Here is a 20,785-nt window from a genome sequence, read left to right on the forward strand (position 1 = left end):
CGCAGCGTCCAGGTAACACATAGATAGACAGGAGGATAAGCGGGAGAATCACAGATAATGACACATAATAATAACACACACACGATGCACATTACAGCATGGAGCTTGTGTGTAAGTGGAGTGCAGCGTCCGGGTAACACACAGATAAACAGGAGGATGAACGGGGATTCACTGATAATGACACATAATAATAACACACACGATGCACATTACAGCATGGAGCTTGTGTGTAAGTGGAGCGCAGCGTCCGGGTAACACACAGATAGACAGGAGGATGAGCGGGGGAATCACTGATAATGACACATAATAATAACACACACACAATGCACATTACAGCATGGAGCCTGTGTGTAAGTGGAGCGCAGTGTCCGGGTAACACACAGACAGACAGAAGGATGAGCGGGGGAGTCACTGATAATGCCACATAATAATAACACACACACAATGCACATTACAGAATGGAGCCGGTGTGTAAGTGGAGCGCAGCGTCCGGATAACACATAGATAGACAGGAGGATGAGCGGGGGAATCACTGATAATGACACATAATAATAACACACACACGATGCACATTACAGCATGGAGCCTGTGTGTAAGTGGAGCGCAGCGTCCGGGTAACACACATATAGACAGGAGGATGAGCGGGGGAATCACTGATAATGACACATAATAATAACACACACACGATGCACATTACAGCATGGAGCCTGTGTGTAAGTGGAGCGCAGTGTCCGGGTCACACACAGATAGACAGGAGGATGAGCGGGGGAATCACTGATAATGACACATAATAATAACACACACAATGCACATTACAGCATGGAGCCTGTGTGTAAGTGGAGCACAGCGTCCGGGTAACACACATATAGACAGGAGGATGAGCGGGGGAATCACTGATAATGACACATAATAATAACACACACACGATGCACATTACAGCATGGAGCCTGTGTGTAAGTGGAGCGCAGCGTCCGGGTAACACACAGATAGACAGGAGGATGAGCGGGGGAATCACTGATAATACCACATAATAATAACAACACACACATGATGCACATTACGGCATGGAGCCTGTGTGTAAGTGGAGCACAGCATCTGGGTAACACACAGATAGACAGGAGGATGAGCGGGGGAATCACTGATAATGTCATATAATAATAACTAGAGATGAGCGGGTTCGGTTCGTCGAGATCCAAACCCCCCCGAACTGCACGTGTTTTACACGGGTCCGAGGCAGCCTCCGATCTTCCGCCTTGCTCGGTTAACCCGAACAAGGCCGAACGTCATCATCCAGCTGTCGGATTCTCGCGAGATTTGTATTCTATATAAAGAACCGCACGTCGCCGCCATTTTCACTCGTGCATTGTAGATTGAGCGGAGAGGACGTGGCTACATTCTTTGCCTGAAAAGCTCAATATCTGTGCTCAGTGTGCTGCATTGTGGTGACCACCAGTATATAGTAGTACAGTACAGTAGGACATTGCTGTATCTTACAGCTTCGTGTCAGACTCAGTTCTAGTATCCTGATCAGTGCACATGGGGTGTAATTCCAAGTTGATCGCAGCAGGAAATTTTTTAGCAGTTGGGCAAAACCATGTGCACTGCAGGTGTGGCAGATATAACATGTGCAGAGAGAGTTAGATTTGGGTGGGTTATTTTATTTCTGTGCAGGGTAAATACTGGCTGCTTTTTTTTTTACACTGCAAATTAGATTGCAGATTGAACACACCCCACCCAAATCTAACTCTCTCTGCACATGTTATATCTGCCCCCCCTGCAGTGCACATGGTTTTGCCCAATTGCTATCAAAAATCCTGCTGCGATCAACTTGGAATTACCCCCAATATCTGCTGCATTGTTGTGTGACAAGTATATATTATATAGTAGTACAGTGCAGCATTTTGGTGACCACTAGTATAGTAGTACAGTACAGTAAGCCATTGCTGTATCTTGCAGCTCTGTGTCACTTCTAGTATCCATATCTGTGCTGCATTGTTGTGAGCAGTATATAGTAGTACAGTGCAGAATTTTGGTGACCACCAGTACATATAGTAGTACAGTACAGTAGACCATTGCTGTATCTTGCAGCTCTGTGTCATTTCTAGTATCCATATCTGTGCTGCATTGTTGTGAGCAGTATATAGTAGTACAGTGCAGCATTTTGGTGACCACCAGTATAATAGTACAGTACAGTAGGTCATTTCTGTATCTTGCAGCTCTGTGTCACTTCAAGTATCCACATCTGTGCTGCGTTGTTGTGAGCAGTATATAGTAGTACAGTGCAGAATTTTGGTGACCACCAGTATATATAGTAGTACAGTACAGTAGGCCATTGCTGTATCTTGCAGCTCCGTGTCACTTCAAGTATCCATATCTGAGCTGTATTGTTGTGAGCAGTATATAGTAGTACAGTGCAGCATTTTGGTGACCACCAGTATATATAGTATTACAGTACAGTAGGCCATTGCTGTATCTTGCAGCCCTGTGTCACTTCAAGTATCCATATCTGTGCTGCATTGTAGTGATCAGTATATAGTAGTATAGTGCAGCATTTTGGTGACCACCAGTATATATAGTATTACAGTACAGTAGGCCATTGCTGTATCTTGCAGCCCTGTGTCACTTCAAGTATCCATATCTGTGCTGCATTGTTGTGAGCAGTATATAGTAGTACAGTGCAACATTTTGGTGACCACCAGTATATATAGTACAGTACAGTAGGCCATTGCTATTGATATAATAATATTACTGGCATATAATTCCACACATTAAAAAATAGAGAACAAAAATGTGGAGGGTAAAATAGGGAAAGATCAAGATCCACTTCCACCTCGTGCTGAAGCTGCTGCCACTAGTCATGGCCGAGACGATGAAATGCCATCAACGTCGTCTGCCAAGGCCGATGCCCAATGTCATAGTAGAGAGCATGTAAAATCCAAAACACTAAAGTTCAGTAAAATGACCCAAAAATCTAAATTAAAATCGTCTGAGGAGAAGTGTAAACTTGCCAATATGCCATTTACACCAAAACAGAAGATCGAAGGACAAACCCAGACCAGGTTTATAGGCACCTACTGCAAGGAATGGAAAAGTATCAACCAAGCCTTGCAGAAGCACTGCCATGTCCTTATGACAGATGAAGATCTCAAGAAAGAAATTGGCAGCAGGATCCAAATTAGTTGGAGAAAATCTCCAAACTTACGAGACAAATTAGTGCGTAGTCACTTTATTGGAGCAAAGAAACAAGATCCTTCAGTGGAAGGTTGTTATCAATGCGGAAAGTGTAAAGCTTGTGGCTTCATACAACCAACTAAAACTTACTCTAACAAATATAATGATGCAGTCAAAATTCGGGGTTTCATCAATTGTGCCACGCAAGCTGTCATTTATTGCCTGACTTGCCCTTGTGGGCTAAGATACGTGGGCATGACCAAAAGGCAGCTCAAAAAATGCATATTTGAGCATGCAAGCCACATTAAAAATGCCCAGCGAGATCATGAAAACATGAAACAACTTACAAGTGTTGCCAGGCATTTCAGGAGAGAACATGGAAGTGACCCCACTAAGATGAAAGTCTTTGGACTTGAGAAAGTAGAAATGGGGATAAGAGGTGGTAATATCAATAAAGAGCTCCTGAAAAGAGAGTCTAGACAGATCTTCCTACTCAATAGTCTTACGCCGTTAGGACTAAATGAAGAAATACACTATTCAGCCTTCCTGTAAATGTCAGAGGATGAGGGTATCATCAATGTAGCCAGATGGGTCTAATTGAATAGACCAACATCTGGACAATTGCTAACATGCATATAAATTTAAATTCCACTCTAAAAACATGCAAAATATGGGGGGTGGGGGGGGGGAATGAACAAAAATTGGCCTCTATATAACATATACATACTTACCTTGGGAAAATAATGGTCTTTATATGAACGATAGCATGTGTACATTTGATTCACATGTACCTGAAATCCATGCACTTACCTGTAGCTTGTATTTTCTCAATACATACTTATGTGGAGGTCACTTATCTACCTATAGTTTATATGCACTTACCTGGAGTCCACACAAGGAGAAGAAAAATGGGTGTAAATTTATTGGTATATTTAATATATATTCATCAGAAGTTCATTGAGATATTTACAGTTGATATACATTTATTGGAACCCATGTAAGAAGAGGTATATTACTATAAATTAAAAAAATTAACAAAAATTGATAGTTCAGCTTCAACTGATGGATGTAAGGGGAGGTAAATTCTGGAAATATGGGGGGGGGAGAAAATGAAATACTAAGGGGCTAGATAAATGATGGCCACACAACCAAGATACATTTGTTACCTAGCCACAAAAATAAAATAGCTAATGGATATATTTCTGGCCAATAGAAGGATCCGGAATGATAACAATAAAATGACATTCATGTATCCGAGGTTTCCACGAAATTGGCACCACTGGAAATAGTAATAAAATCAAATACTATTTTCTCAGTGATTGGGGTAAAAACATAAGATATATTTAATAAATGTATGTATAGGTCACAGAACACTTATTTATAAGGAACACAATCCGTAAGGAATAATCATAATTTTATGGGCATTAGGAACACTATAAAGGCACTTTATTATAGACACCAAATACATTGTTGTCATGTCTTTAAGTTATTTTTATTAAATATAAATGGATTAATATAACACATTAGCTCTTACACTGCTGAAAAATAGCGTTACATCTATAACAGGCTCTTATAAAAGTAGAAAATATTGAATAATTAATAACACTTATCTGCACATGACCATATAACAATAAAATTTATGTGGTCAGATAGCTGACAGTAGTTATTCTTTTAAACATAATAAAATCACGTTCACAATATAATTTATTTCTCAGACACTACACATGATCATATTACATGATCATATAATTTATTTTATCACACTCATCATTAATCACCTTCTAATCTATGTAGATAACACAAGCACAACACAGCTTGTTTTTTCACTTAGTTTATTTGTAATAATTTATTTGCACACACGGTCACTATTTTAAACGAAACTTGTTTATTTTACATTTCACAGTTTATTTAATCTCTCACTTTTATCACTGTTTGATTATTCAGTATAACAAAAACCTAGAATACAGAACTATAATCAATAGAACATGTTTCATCCCTCCAATTTCCGTAATAAATACATCATTAAAATTAATTAAATGTATATAGGCACATCATCTGTATATATGTGGTAAGATCTTTCTATTATCACAAACTAATGCATGTTTAGAAGTGGTAATCCCATACAGAATGTCTAGTCCATCATGTAGGAACTGAATTTGCCGTGATTGTGGGATTGTTTGTCGTTTCCCAGGGTAACGAGACTTGACAGATCTACTAATTACAGATTCCAGGGCGCTCTCAATCACTCAGGAACAGGCCTGCTCACTCATTCAGAGATGGGGAAAGGACCAGTGCCGCGGGTGGCTGCAATTAGCGGCTATCACAGAGCCGCTTAGTAATCACTAACCAGAGAAAAGGTTAAGCCGTCCATTGATTTTATTAACGGCCTCGTCGTCCACCCCCTACCCCCCTTTTTCTCCCCAATAACCACTCGGACAACTGAAGTGCGATTTAAAAGGTCACAGCCAAATTTATTGATAGGATTAGAATTGGTACTCTATAAGTGGGTGGCGAGAAAGCAGTGCATACCCCCGGCTACAGCCTCCAATTTAATTTCTCCTAAATTAAACAATGGGGCGGAACCTAAGTCCCGCCCTTGCGCAAGTTAGCTGAGCGGTACCACTTCCCACCATTGGCATAGCACCGGTCCACCCTTAAGATGACGACCGTGTCGGCCCTTGAGGCCACGACAAATTCGCCGAGTATCTGGGGAAGTGCCGGCCAACCGACGTTGCGCTACTACAGACCGCCGAGGAGCACTGCTTGCCGCGCCTGCTGGACCTCTTTTGCCAGACCATGCTTAAAGCCAGAATTGGCCTGACGGTGCCTCCACCGGGCGTACTTAATTTCAATTCCAGTTACCTCACCCTCGCCCTGGTGATGCTGAAAACTCTGGACTGGCCTATCGGTGCCACCACCGAAATGACTAATAAAACAATTCACTTCCCGATTACGAGGGCCTATTGCCCTATCATTTGGGCGGGCGGGTGGGTGCCTTCTTGGATCCTTGATCAGCAATGAAAGAGGGAGCCTGCCTGGTCTTCCTGGTCTTTTGTACCTCCCAGGTAACTCTCCTTCCCTTTCTCCTATAGGACCCTACTGTGCTACCTGCTCTATCCCCCCCCCCTCCCCCTTTCCCTTAATCCCTGCCCCAGGCTCCTTCTTTTAAAAAACCCAGGACGCTTATTTATTCTCGGGCCTAATTTGTCCCTCGAATTCTTTAAGCCGTCCATTGATTTTATTAACGGCCTCGCCGTCCACCCCCTACCCCCCGTTTTCTCCCCAATAACCACTCGGACAACTGAATTGCGATTTAAAAGGTCACAGCCAAATTTATTGATTGGATTAGAATTGGTACTCTATAAGTGGGTGGCGAGAAAGCAGTGCATACCCCCGGCTACAGCCTCCAATTTAATTTCTCCTAAATTAAACAACGGGGCGGAACCTAAGTCCCGCCCTTGCGCAAGTTAGCTGAGCGGTACCACTTCCCACCATTGGCATAGCACCGGTCCACCCTTAAGATGACGACCGTGTCGGCCCTTGAGGCCACGACAAATTCGCCGAGTATCTGGGGAAGTGCCGGCCAACCGACGTTGCGCTACTACAGACCGCCGAGGAGCACTGCTTGCCGCCATAGCCTGGTTCCTAGAACCCAGGCCCGCCACCCGCTGCTACCTCCTGCCTCCCACTGACGCTTTCTGCTATGTCGCCCAAGAATATAGCTAAACCTTCCTCTGTCAGGTGTACTCCGTCTTGCCTGAACAGCCCTTCCTCTCCGAACCTCAACAACGGGTGCCTGGCGATTGTATCGCCTTCTTCCGTTAATAGGCGGGCTACTGCTTTGTTCACCTTCCTTCTGACCCTTTCTAACCCCGGGCCCCCCTGCGCCCTTGGGACTATATCGGACCATGTGATCCCTGTATTGGGCCACCTTCCCTTCAGCCATTGAATGTCAGCTTGTATTGCCGTAATCAGCTCGCTCCCCTTGCTTTTTATCCCAGATTGTTGCCCCCTAGGTGTATTACGACCCTCCCTGGCATCCCCTGTGCCCTCTCGTTCCTTAGCAACGTGTCCCGTAGCCCTTTCCACCTCAAACCCCTGATGCCTATCCATTCCACTTTTGCCCCCCACTTTTGTGCTAAGCTCCCTGCTGATTTGTGTCTGCTGGCCCAGTAAATATACGAGTGGCCGACCATCCACTCTCCCGTCCTTCTTTTTCCCTCCTGAAAAGCAGAATTACACATGTACGTTACCCCCTGTTGTATGCGGCCTTTGCTTGCGAACTTTCACGCGACCCATATGAAGGTGAAAACCACAAAACCTCATTTTGTTTGAGGGCAAAATTGGAAAAAGTCCTTCACTCCCCCATTTTAATGGCGGGCAGCTTAAGGCCTTGGGTTTCGCGAAAGACGCCGCGCTGCTTTCTAGTCGTGCTTTTCCGTGCGTAAGTATACCTTGTACGCTCCCGACTTCCAGCTGCCTAGCTTTTTGATCTCGCTTGCCGGCAGCCCCTCAGCCTCCGCGCAGGTTGCCGCCCCTATCCTAAAGGAATGGGTACCGTATTGCCCCACGGGCAGCTGTAATGCCCTCAGGCCCTTCTTGAATACGCTTTGGAACTGGAATCTAGTCAGGGGAGAACCGCTATCGTGCACTAGCCACTGCGGCCAGGGCCCTTGCGGGCGTTTCCGCTCGAAATCGCTTGCTAGTGTTACTGCGCATGTGCTTTCCTCTTCCTGCCTTCCTATCGTTACCCAGCGCCCCCGGCCTAACTGATCTGTTTTGGACTTGTGTATCTTGCAGAGCACCCTGTCTTTTTCCACCGCTACGTTGCCTGCCATTAGGCCCGAATCTTTTGAGCTCTTGGAGCTCGCTACCAGCTCCCCTACCCTGAAAGCTCCTAAGAATGCGAGGGAAAAAGCCAGGCGGAAAAGCCCTGTTTCGTACTCATCCGCTGCAATGCGACTGACTACTTCTATTAAGTTCTTAAGCATGGGGCGCCCTATGGGCCTGCGCGCGTCCCCTGGCGTTGCCTGCTCCCTTGCCCACCCTTTTAGCGCTTTTGATAACAAAAATGACTTTGTGGGGTCCTCCTCCCCTCTCAGCTTTGAGACGTATGCTATCCCTGCGAGTGTTGCGGACATTGCTGCCTTAGATCTCCCCTGGCTATACCCCTGCCACACGTACTCCAACAGTTCCTCGCGAGCGTTCTTACCCGCCTCTCTTTTTCCTATCCTGAACGCCTGCCATTCGCTGAAAGCCGCCTCGTACGTCCTCAGCGTCCGCGGTGCCACTGCCTTTCTTGCTAGCCTTGCTAGCCCGGCTTGATAATCTGCCAGATATAATCAGGACAGTGTAAACCTTCCGACCTGGCTTGTGGTGCCAGCGTCCTGAATCTACCCCACTGGAACCTGGAAAGCGCATCCGCAATCTCATTTTCCACCCCCGGGACGTGGCGCGCTATGAAGTCTATGTTCTTTTGCAAGCAGCGCAGCACTAGGTGCCTCAGTAGCCTGAGCGCTTGTGGCGATTCTGCTTTTTGGTTGCTTATCGCCTGTACCACCCCTAAGTTATCGCACCAGAATACTATGCTTTTGTTCGCTAACCTGTCTGCTCATAACTCCACCGCCACTATTATCGGGAAGAGCTCCGGCAGCAACATATTTTTTGTCCACCCGGCTTCCCGCCATGCCTCTGGCCAGGGCTGCGCACACCATTCCCCCCCCAAGTAAGCCCCGAAGCCGACTGCCCCAGAGGCGTCGGTGTACAATTGTAGCCCTGTGCTGTGCACTGGTTCGGGCAGCCATATTCGTACCCCATTGAACTCTTTTAGGAATTCCAACCATACCCGTATGTCCTGCCTCAGTTCGCTTGATATGCGTATCTTGTATCGCGCTTTCTTGACCCCGCAGGTCGCCTTCTTTAACCTGCGGCAAAACACTTTGCCCATGGGAATGACCCTGCATGCAAAGTTCAACAATCCTAACAGCGACTGCATCTGTTTTAGCGTGACTTTTTCTGCCCCTGCGCACTCCTGCAGCATGCCCTTTAGTTTCTCTATCTTCTCTACCGGTAGCCGGCACAGGCCAAGCTCCGTGTCAATCTCTATGCCTAGAAATGTTAGCCTTGTTGTGGGCCCTTCCGTCTTCTCTGCTGCTATCGGGACCCCTAGCTGACTGAACAGCGCCTGCGTCGAGAACAATAGCTCCTCGCACTCCTTGCTGCCCTTAGGGCCCATTAGCAGGAAGTCGTCTAAGTAATGTGTTACCCCGCTCGCGCCTGTCCCTGCCTTCACGCACCATTCTAGGAATGAGCTGAACCGCTCGAAGAAAGTGCATGAGATAGAGCAACCCATTGGTAAGCACTTGTCTATGTAGTATTGATCGCCTAGCTTAAACCCCATGTACTTGAAGGAATTTGGGTGTAGTGGTAGCAGGCGAAACGCGGACTCGATATCCACTTTCGCCAGCAACGCCCCTTCGCCGCATCCCTGCACCATAGCTAGCGCCTGCTCGAACGATTGGTATGATACGCTACAGGCCTGGGGGTCTAGGGCATCGTTTATTGATTCGTCCTCTGGAAAAGACAGGTGCTGTATCAACCGGAACTTCCCCGCCTCCTTCTTAGGGACGACACCTAGCGGTGAAACGCACAGCCCTTCTAGGGGCGGCGAGGGGAATGGTCCCGCCATGCGCCCCAACTGAATTTCCCCTTCTATTTTGGCCCTGACCACCTCCGGGAAATCTCTTGCTGACTTTAAATTCCTTTTTGCTACTGCTGACACTGGCCTCTCTATTGGCAACTTGAACCCCTCCATGAACCCCTTTTCCAAAAAGGCCGCCTCCCCTCTTAGCGGGTAGCGGCCTAGCCAACGCTGTAGCGGTTCAGTATTTATTGGGGAGGGCGCCTTGCTTATCACCCCCTTTACCTTGTGCGCGACTGCAGTCTTTGGCTGAATGATTTGCGTTGCAGCGTATGCATGTGTGCTTGTAACGGCAACCCGCTCCCCTGCTGCATGTGGTGGAATTAAACGCATAGCATTTCCCTTTTGTTGCGGCGCTACCGCCTGCTTTTGGCAGAAAGGGCTGCCTGCGCTCTGCCGCTTGCGCCGCCTGATTTGTGACTTCCAGCCAAACTTCTACGTCTTTCACCCCAAAGCTAATGACCTTCAACCCTTCTTGCTTTTTTCTAAATTTCTCGTCATATTGCCTCCAAACCCATGCTCTGGCCGTCATGTACATGCTATGTATCATGTGCATGTAACGGAGGATGTTCAAGGCCTCGGCTGGCCTTGACTCAATGTAGCACGCTGCGAAAACGTACATACCCTCCGTCCAATGAGCGTAATCTCTCCGCGCCTCCTCCTCCCTTGTGCCCGCTGCCTTGGCCGCCTCTAGACTGCGTTTCGCTTCTTCCGTCATTGCGAATACGTCCACGAACTTCCCCTTGCGTATACCCTCCTTTACTTTTGGCCTAACCCCCCTCAATATTGCTGTATTAGCGCAGTGCACCATGCTCTCTTGCGATTCTGGCCCTGCGTCCCCCTTCTTCCCGGTCTCCCTGCTGCGCTTCTTGCTACTCCTTTTGCGTTTAAAATATTTTCTGAACTGTCGCCGCCTTTCGGCGGAGCTAGATGAGTCGCTAGAGTCAGTGTATGATTCGCTACTGCTGGAAAAAGACTTTTGCTCACCTGTTCCTGTAGCCTCGGGTGTCCGCTTGACCATCTCTGCCGCTTCGTTCTGTCCCTCGTCGCGCAGCGCGCCCGCCGCGACTTGATCCGATGACCCTGCTGCCGGCTGCCTACCTTCTATGGAGGCTGGAACCTGTAATCTCACAGAGGACATGTGTAACGTATCCGCTGGTTGCGGCTGAGGCTGTTCCGCTGGGTGCCGCTGCTGCTGCCCCTCTAGCGGCTGGAGGGCCTGCGCCCCACTGCTCTGTCTGCGGTCTCCTGACCTCAAGCTTCGCTGATCCCTGTCCCCATTGCCTGACCCGTATGCTGCTGCGGGCCGCTGTCTAAGGTGAGGGGCAGCCCGCATGGCTGGAGGGGGAGTGCCCTGTGTATGGCTCCTCCCGGGTGTGTGTAATGGCTTGCTGCCGCTGGCTGCGACGGGGGTGGGTACCATGGAGTTTGGGCGGTGGTGGGCCAGCAGCTCGCCCATTGTGAGTAATGGGCCGGGGGAAGGTGCAGCCCTGCCTGCCACCAGGGGGGGAGCGCTGCGTGCTGCTGCCCCCACCCTAGCTGCTGTACCGCTGCGTATTGCGGCTGGCTGCATGCCGCTTGCTCTGCGCGTGCGTGCGGTGTGAGGGTGTCCCGCACCAACATTGGTGGGTACGGGTGGCTCATATGCAGCGTCGCTGGTGGTGTCTGCACGGGCTCCGGCGGTGGGGCCTGTGCCGCCGGAGGCGTGATATGCTGCTGCTGGGCACGCCCCATCATGTGTGGGTACGTGCCACGCGTGCACTGGGATGCGGGGGGTGTATGTGTGGGCTCCGGCGGTGGGGCCTGTCCCGCCGGAGCCGTGAACTGTTGTTGCTGCTGCTGGTTTGCACGCCCCATCATGTATGGGTACGTGCTATTTGTGTACTGGGATGCGGGGGGTGTACCTATGTGCTCCGGTGGTGGGCCCTGCACCTCCGGAGCTGTGGTCTGCTGCTGCCGCTGGTGCGCACGCCCCATCATGTGTGGGTACGTGCTGCACCTGTCCGGTGATGCGGGGGGGGGGGTCCTTGCGGGCTCCGGCGGTGGGGCCTGCCCCGCCGAAGCCACTGAATCAGGCTGCCGCTGCCGTAGAGCGGCGCCGAGCGTGACGCGTTCGCTCGGCGCCGGAAGGGGAGGGGGTGCACGCCGCGCGACGGGATGTGAGGTGCTACATCCCGCGACGGGCTGAGCGCTGACGCGCCGGAGCCCGCCTCGAGGCCGCCGCTTGCCAGCCAAGAATGGAGGGGGGAAGCGGGCGGAGGTCTCGCCGACCCCGTCCGGGGCCCGTGGCTGCGCGCTGCACCGCGCGCTGTCGTGGCCTTGAAAGCGTCTGCTTGAATGAGACGCCGGGGGGGGGGGGGCGTTCCTCTTTGGCCTGGGCATGCTGCTAGCGTGTGCTAGCTGCACAGCGATGGGGTTTAACTTGGCAAGGGAAGTATAATCCTACGTGAATGTGGGCTACTGTGTGTGTATACCTGCAGTTTGTGAGAGGGGGAGCGCTGGGAGGGGTAAAAAATTTTAAATTGTACTTATCTCTTTCCATGATTCCAGGAGCTGTGATGGTGGGTGCCTTCTTGGATCCTTGATCAGCAATGAAAGAGGGAGCCTGCCTGGTCTTCCTGGTCTTTTGTACCTCCCAGGTAACTCTCCTCCCCTTTCTCCTATAGGACCCTACTGTGCTACCTGCTCTACCCCCCCCCCCCTCCCCCTTTCCCTTAATCCCTGCCCCAGGCTCCTTCTTTTAAAAAACCCAGGACGCTTATTTATTCTCGGGCCTAATTTGTCCCTCGAATTCTTTAGACGCGCTGCCGGCAATTAGCGGCCGCCGCGCACAGAGTCTCTGAATACAACGGACAGGGATTTGAATTCCCTGTCCCGATAATAGGATTGGCCCATCCAATGCTGCTCTCCTCGGATTGGCTATGATTAACAATAAATATGCTCCCTGAGGCGGGCGCCCATGACTATAAGCCCTGACGAAGCTTAATAAAGTGAAATGCGCATCGGCTCAGCTGTGCGCTGTCAATAGAAATATTATCATGTATTAACAACCTGTGTATACCAGAATATTAGGAAGGGTTATTTGTTAGACTAATAGATACATGCTGGCAAAATATATATAGAAGATAGGAGGGTTTGCTCTTAGTACTAGCCACTTGCCTGCAATCAATTCTACCATACATACCAGAGGGGTAACTCTTAATGGGTACCAGTGCTGCATGGCAATACCAGCCAGACTTTGCAGGCAGTAACAGGGACCTGAATTGTTATATGTGTATATGGGAAATCCAAACAAGCTATTTATATCTTTGAAAATTCTGACATGCTTGATTTACTGTGAACACATATCACTGGGATAACAACTAACAGTGATCATGTAATGATATAACCATCTATTTGGAAACTACACAGGTTTGGATTAACTGTTCATCTATGACAGCATACTTGCAGTAGTATTTAAACATATACATAAATCCTATAGAAGATTGCATATAAACTAAGATTGCTTGTTTGAAGCTCTCCAATATACACTAAGGTGTTCTTTATGAGTGCATGTTTGTGCCGCGGTGCAATACCAACTTGATACTGAGATAATAGCAGGTCCTGTAAATGGTCACATTAAGATATAAGAGAATAAAATAAACCATCTATATCTCTCAAAAATCTGGCATGCTCCCCCCTGTTTTATTATGAACATATATCACTGGAACCATACAGGGGTCATAAAAGGATGAAATCACCAACTCGAGATTCATATGTGCTTGAATTAGCTGCACATGTTTAAACAGCAATTTTTGCAGCAGCATTAATATGCATACATTTACTTAATATTCCCCTCTTATAGAATTTCATAAAGAGGTGTCTAAGCAGGCTTATTCTTAAAACAGCACAGTACTAAATTGCAATCTTCATCCTAGGTATTGCTGTGATAGCAGGATACCAATTTGAGAGTAGTGGCTAGTGAGCACACATTCCAACAGGGGTAATTTATAATACCCAATATCAAATTACCATTTGTCAGCGTGCAATCATATACCGGCATTACTGAAGGCAACAACAGCCTTAAATTTGTAGATAAATAGACAGACAAAGTGTCATCCGGATATATGCAGTGTTGTTTCTAACATTATTGTTGCATTACCATATAGCAACAAATGTTGCACTTTGATCCACAAAACTGAGAATGTACTAGAATTGTTACAACACTGATACATTTTATAACCCTGAACAAACATCACTGGCCAAAAGGAGTCAGTGGTTGTTTCAATAAATTAAACAAATCATTTGACAATTTCTCTAATCACAGGCATTCATTGATTTATAAATCAAGACAGCGTATCAGCATGTTTTTAAATTCATCTCTATACACACAAATTTAATTTTTTCTTACACGTTATTCTGTCTCTATTGTTTTAATATTTCACTTCAGTTGTCCCCTCTGTTATAAGGGGACATAAAATACATCATATGTGATAATAATAAAGGCACTTACATCACATATGGGTATTGAGAATCTTTTTCCAAGTTTATATTATTTCTATTAAAATATTTGAATAAAGTACATTTGCTATGAAAAAAGAACTTAGGGAATGAGTGCTGCTATATAAAGTTGATTTGCTTTTTTTCTTTCTCTACATATTCATATATTCAGATCAACAAGCAGCACCACTTGAATACAATTGCGCTGAAATATTTATCAGCACAATATGTTATATTATAAATATTCCCTATAAAGGATCACTAATGTATAATCTGGTGCGGGAGTTCCTCTAACTTGAAATATGCCATTTACGACACGGAGTGGCAAGGAACGGCTGAGGCCCTGGCCTATGTTCATGGCTAGTGGTTCAGCTTCAACTGAGGATGGAAGCACTCAGCCTCTCGCTAGAAAACTGAAAAGACTTAAGCTGGCAAAAGCACAGCAAAGAACTGTGCGTTCTTCTAAATCACAAATCCAACACTGGACGGGAAGAGTTGGCTCCTTCCACCATTTGCACGCCCCCTGCAAGTGCTGGAAGGAGCACCCACAGTCCAGTTCCTGATATTCAAATTGAAGATGTCACTGTTGAAGTACACCAGGCTGGGGATATGGGTGTTGCTGGCGCTGAGGAGGAAATTGACAAGGAGGATTCTTATGGTGAGGTGGTTTGTTTAAGTCAGGCACCCGGGGAGACACCTGTTGTCGGTGGGATGAATAAGGGGTGTGGTATTGAAAGTCGACAGTAACTAGGTCGACAATGTCTAGGTCGACCACTATTGGTCGACAGTAACTAGGTCAACAGAGTGTCTAGGTCGACAGGGTCTTTAGGTCGACATGTTCTAGGTCGACAGGTCAAAAGGTCGACATGAGTTTTTAATGTTATTTTGGTGTCGTTTTCTTCGTAGAGTGACCGGGAACCCCAATTAGTGCACCGCGTCCCCTCGCATGGTGCCTTCGCTTCGCTCGGCACAGATTACCGTTCCAATCGTAGCCCACGTGTATCGTTAAGTATGAAAAGGTTCAAAAAAAGAAAAAAATTGTGAAAAACTCATGTCGACCTTTTGACCTGTCGACCTAGAACATGTCGACCTAAAGACCATGTCGACCTAGACACCCTGTCGACCTAGTTACTGTCGACCAATAGTGGTCGACCTAGACATTGTCGACCTAGTTACTGTCGACTTTCAGTCCAGATCCCATGAATAAGGCCATTGACATGCCTGGTCAAAATCCCCAAAAAATCACCTCTTCGGTGTGGAATTATTTCAACAGAAAATGCGGACAACAGGTGTCAAGCCGTGTGTTCCCTTTGTCAAGCTGTAATAAGTAGGGGTAAGGACGTTAACCACCTCGGAACATCCTCCCTTATACGTCACCTGCAGCGCATTCATAATAAGTCAGTGACAAGTTCAAAATCTTTGGGCGACAGCGGAAGCAGTCCACTGACCAGTAAATCCCTTCCTCTTGTAACCAAGCTCGCGCAAACCACCCCACCAACTCCCTCAGTGTCAATTTCCTCCTTACCCAGGAAAGCCAATAGTCCTGCAGGCCATGTCACTGGAAAGTCTGACGAGTCCTCTCCTGCCTGGGATTCCTCCGATGCATCCTTGAGTGTAACGCCTACTGCTGCTGGCGCTGCTGTTGTTGCTGCTGGGAGTTGATTGTCATCCCAGAGGGGAAGTCGTAAGACCACTTGTACTACTTCCAGTAAGCAATTGACTGTCCAACAGTCCTTTGCGAGGAAGATGAAATATCACAGCAGTCATCCTGTTGCAAAGTGGATAACTGAGGCCTTGACAACTATGTTGGTGTTAGATGTGCGTCCAGTATCCGCCGTTAGTTCACAGGGAACTAGAGACTTGATTGAGGTACTGTGTCCCCGGTACCAAATCCCATCTAGGTTCCACTTCTCTAGGCAGGCGATACCGAGAATGTACACAGACGTTAGAAAAAGACTCACCAGTGTCCTAAAAAATGCAGTTGTATGCATTCCCCTCATCAGGCTTTTGTAGAAGAAGCTGGAGAGATTGAAGGAGGAGCAAAAACAGAGCGATTCCGCTAGGCATGTGGGACTTGTGGATGGAGCCCTTCATTCGCTTAACCAGGATTCACGGGTGGTCAATCTGTTGAAATCAGAGCACTACATTCTGGCCACCATGCTCGATCATAGGTTTAAAGCCTACGTTGTATCTCTCTTTCCGGCAGACACAAGTCTGCAGATGTTCAAAGACCTGCTGGTGAGACAATTGTCAAGTTAAGCGAAACGTGACCTGCAAACAACTGCTCCTTCATTTTGTTCCGCCACTGGAGCTGCCAGGAAAAGGATAAAATTTCCAAAACCACCCGCTGGCGGTGATGCAGGGCAGTCAGGAGCAAGTGTTGACATCTGGTCCGGACTGAAGGACCTGCCAACGATTACTGACATGTCGTCTACTGTCACTGCACATGATTCTGTCACCATTGAAAGAATGGTGGAGGATTATATGAGTAGCAGCATCACTGTAGGCATGTCAGACAGTCCGTACGTATACTGGCAGGAAAAAGAGGCAATTTGGAGGCCCTTGCACAATCTGGCTTTATTTTACCTAAGTTGCCCTCCCTCCAGTGTGTACTCCGAAAGAGTGTTTAGTGCAGCCGCTCACCTTGTCAGCAATCGGCGTATGAGGTTAATTCCAGAAAGTGTGGAGAAGATGATGTTCATCAAAATTAATTATAATCAATTCCTCCGTGGAGACATTCACCAGCAATTGCCTCCTGAAAGTACACAGGGACCTGAGATGGTGGATTCCAGTGGGGACGAATTGATACTCTGTGAGGAGGAGGATGTACACAGTGAAAGGGGTGAGGAATCGGACGATGAGGATGAGGTGGACATCTTGCCTCTGTAGAGCCAGTTTGTGCAAGGAGAGATTGATTGCTTCTTTTTTGGTGGGGGCCCAAACCAACCAGTCATTTCAGCCACAGTCGTGTGGCAGACCCTGTCGCTGAAATGATGGGTTCGTTAAATTGTGCATGTCCTGCTTATACAACATAAGGGTGGGTGGGAGGGCCCAAGGACAATTCCATCTTGCACCTCTTTTTTTATATTTATTTATCTTTGCATCATGTGCTGTTTGGGGACTATTTTTTTAAGTGCCATCCTGCCTGACACTGCAGTGCCACTCCTAGATGGGCCAGGTGTTTGTGCCACCCACTTGGGTCGCTTAGCTTAGTCATCCAGCGACCTTGGTGCAAATTTTAGGACTAAAAATAATATTGTGAGGTGTAAGGTGTTCAGAATAGACTGGAAATGAGTGGAAATTATGGTTATTGAGGTTAATAATACTATAGGATCAAAATTACCCCCAAATTCTATAATTTTAGCTGTTTATGAGGGTTTTTTGAAAAAAAACCCACCCAAATCCAAAACGCATATGAATCCGACAAAAATACGAAAGGGAGGTTTTGCCAAAACGCGTCCGAATACAAAACACGACAGCGGAACCGAATCCAAAACCCGAAAAGTGTCCAGTGCACATCTCTTATATATACACATTTATATTACACACATATATACACATTTTTATTACACACATATACACACATATATACACATATATAATACACACATTCACACACATGATGATATCAATGTAATATTACTACAAACTGAGATAGGAAAGTTGTAGGTTAGTTTTATCCAGTAATTTATCCTATAGAATATCAGTAACAATAATGCAGCTCTTCTTACCATACTGCACCTTATACAAAACCAGCAAAGAATTCTCTGCCGACACCACGCCGGTCACTGACTGAATGTGGTACTATGGGCCTAATTCAAGATTGATTGCAAAACAACATTTTCCTCTAATGTGCAAAACCATGCTGCACTGCAGGGAGGCAGGTGTAACATGTGCACTGCAGGTGGGGCAGATGTAACATGTGCAGAGATAGTTAGATTTGGGTGAGGTGTGCTTAAACTGAAATCTAAATTGCAGTGTAAGAATAAAGCAACCAGTATTTACCCTGCACAGAAACTATATAATACTCCCAAATCTAACTCTCTCTGCACATGTTACATCTGCCCCACCTGCAGTGCACATGTTTTTGGCCATTAGAGGAAAATGTTGTTATACAATATTAGGCACTATGGGGGTCATTCCGAGTTGATCGCTCGCTAGCAGTTTTTAGCAGCCGTGCAAACGCTAAGCCGCCGCCCTCTGGGAGTGTATCTTTGCTTAGCAGAAGTGCGAACGAAAGGATTTTTGTGCAGTTTCTGAGTTGCTTCAGACCTACTCAGCGCTTGTGATCACTTCAGACCATTCAGTTCCGGATTTGATGTCACAAACACGCCCTGCTTTCGCCTAGCCACGCCTGCATTTTCCTGGCACGCCTGTGTTTTTTCGAACACTCCGTGAAAACGGTCAGTTGACACCCAAAAACGCCCTCTACATATCAATCACTCTGCTGCCAGCAGTGCGACTGAAAAACGTCGCTAGACCTTGTGTGAAACTACATCGGCCGTTATGAAAGTACATCGCACATGCGCAGAAGTGCCATTTTTTTGCATCATCACTGCGCAGTGAACATTTTCAGCTAGCGATCAACTCAGAATGACCACCTATATACAAAAGCTCTCTGCTGGGTGCAGTGCATGTATAATCCACCAGAGGGCAGCAGACATGTATCAGGATGTATGTAACAGGTGTATCAGGATGTATGTAACAAGTGTATCAGGATGTATGTAACAAGTGTATCAGGATGCATGTAACAGGTGTATCAGGATGTATGTAACAGGTGTATCCGGATGTATCAGGATGTATGTAACAGGTGTATCAGGATGTATGTAACAGGTGTATCCGGATGTATCAGGATGTATGTAACAGGTGTGTCAGGATGTATGTAACAGGTGTATCAGGATGTATGTAACAGGTGTGTCAGGATGTATGTAACAGGTGTATCAGGATGTATGTAACAGGTGTGTCAGGATGTATGTAACAGGTGTATCAGGATGCATGTAACAGGTGTATCAGGATGTATGTAACAGGTGTATCAGGATGTATATAACAGGTGTATCAGGATGTATGTAACAGGATGTATCAGGATGTATGTAACAGGTGATTCAGGATGTATGTAACAGGTGTATCAGGATGTATGTAACAGGTGTATCAGGATGTATGTAACAGGTGTATCAGGATGTATGTAACAGGTGTATCAGGATGTGTGTAACAGGTGTATCGGGATGTATGTAACAGGATGTATCAGGATGTATGTAACAGGTGTATCAGGATGTATGTAACAGGTGTATCAGGATGTATGTAACAGGTGTATCAGGATGTATGTAACAGGTGTATCAGGATGTAGGTAACAGGATGTATCAGGATGTATGTAACAGGTGTATCAGGATGTATGTAACAGGTGTATCAGGATGTATGTAACAGGTGTAGCAGGATGTATGTAACAGGTGTATCAGGATGTAGGTAACAGGATGTATCAGGATGTATGTACAGTAACAGGTGTATCAGGATATAGGTAACAGTATGTATCAGGATGTATGTAATAGGTGTATCAGGATGTATGTAACAGGTGTATCAGGATGTATGTAGCAGGATGTATCAGGATGTATGTAGCAGGATGTATCAGGATGTATGTAACAGGTGTAGCAGGATGTATGTAACAGGTGCAGCAGGACAGTATTGGGCCGGCTGATGCTGTACAGGTGTCGCAAGCTTATGAACAAATAGGATGCCGTTGTCAATACAGGGTTAATGTATTAAACAATAATATCTTTCATGCTCCAAGTGACCACGTAGACGTTATAAAGAATTACTTGTCCTATTTATTATTACTGTAATAATTACTGTATCACATTCTATAATGATTTGTTCCCCTTGCGGAATATGATGATGTGAGAGGAATAGAATGAGCCGCGGAGCAGATCCGTCACATTATCTCTGTTTTTCTTTTTTATGCAGAAATTTTGCCGGAGATTGATATAAGTTTGATAAATGGGGTCCCTGATGTCACATGACCCTGCGGTCCGGGACGCTCTGTACCTGCAGATTGGGGGCACCGGGCACAGATTATGGATGATAAATGTACATTGAGTCACAGTAACGGCTCATTGTATTGTGAGTGATGTCCAATGTAAATGTAATAAAATGAGTTCCATCATCAGCATGTCACAGTCATTGTGTCTTCAGGTTTCAGCACAGTCAGTAACTACCAGTTATACCCATATAATAGTTACTGGAATACAGAGATGTTACAGCTGTCAGCAGGTGATCTCATCAGGTACCGGTATAGGGATAGGGGATAATGAAATGTAGAAAGGTCTGGTCACATCTGGGTGAGGTCCACAGGACGTGTCTATCACCCTGACCCATGTGCAGCATTCTCTGTAAGGCCAGACGTACTGTATGTATACCTGGTATCACTAGGACCCTGTAGAACCT

The 20,785-nt window shown here is 46.5% G+C and overlaps 1 protein-coding gene across 1 annotated transcript in view; it reads left to right on the top strand.

Annotated features, from left to right (window-relative positions):
- The window catches only part of LOC134911053 (WAP four-disulfide core domain protein 12-like), a 234,541-nt gene extending 214,034 nt beyond the window's left edge, over nucleotides 1-20,507 (top strand). Inside the window, exon 3 of the mRNA XM_063919446.1 lies at nucleotides 20,306-20,507. Coding sequence (XP_063775516.1) covers nucleotides 20,306-20,361 — 56 coding nt within the window. The 3' untranslated portion in view covers nucleotides 20,362-20,507. The remainder of the gene's footprint in view (nucleotides 1-20,305) is intronic.
- The last annotated feature ends 278 nt before the right edge of the window (nucleotides 20,508-20,785 follow it).

This window comes from Pseudophryne corroboree, chromosome 4 (assembly GCF_028390025.1).
Source record: "Pseudophryne corroboree isolate aPseCor3 chromosome 4, aPseCor3.hap2, whole genome shotgun sequence".
Lineage (NCBI taxonomy): Eukaryota > Metazoa > Chordata > Amphibia > Anura > Myobatrachidae > Pseudophryne > Pseudophryne corroboree.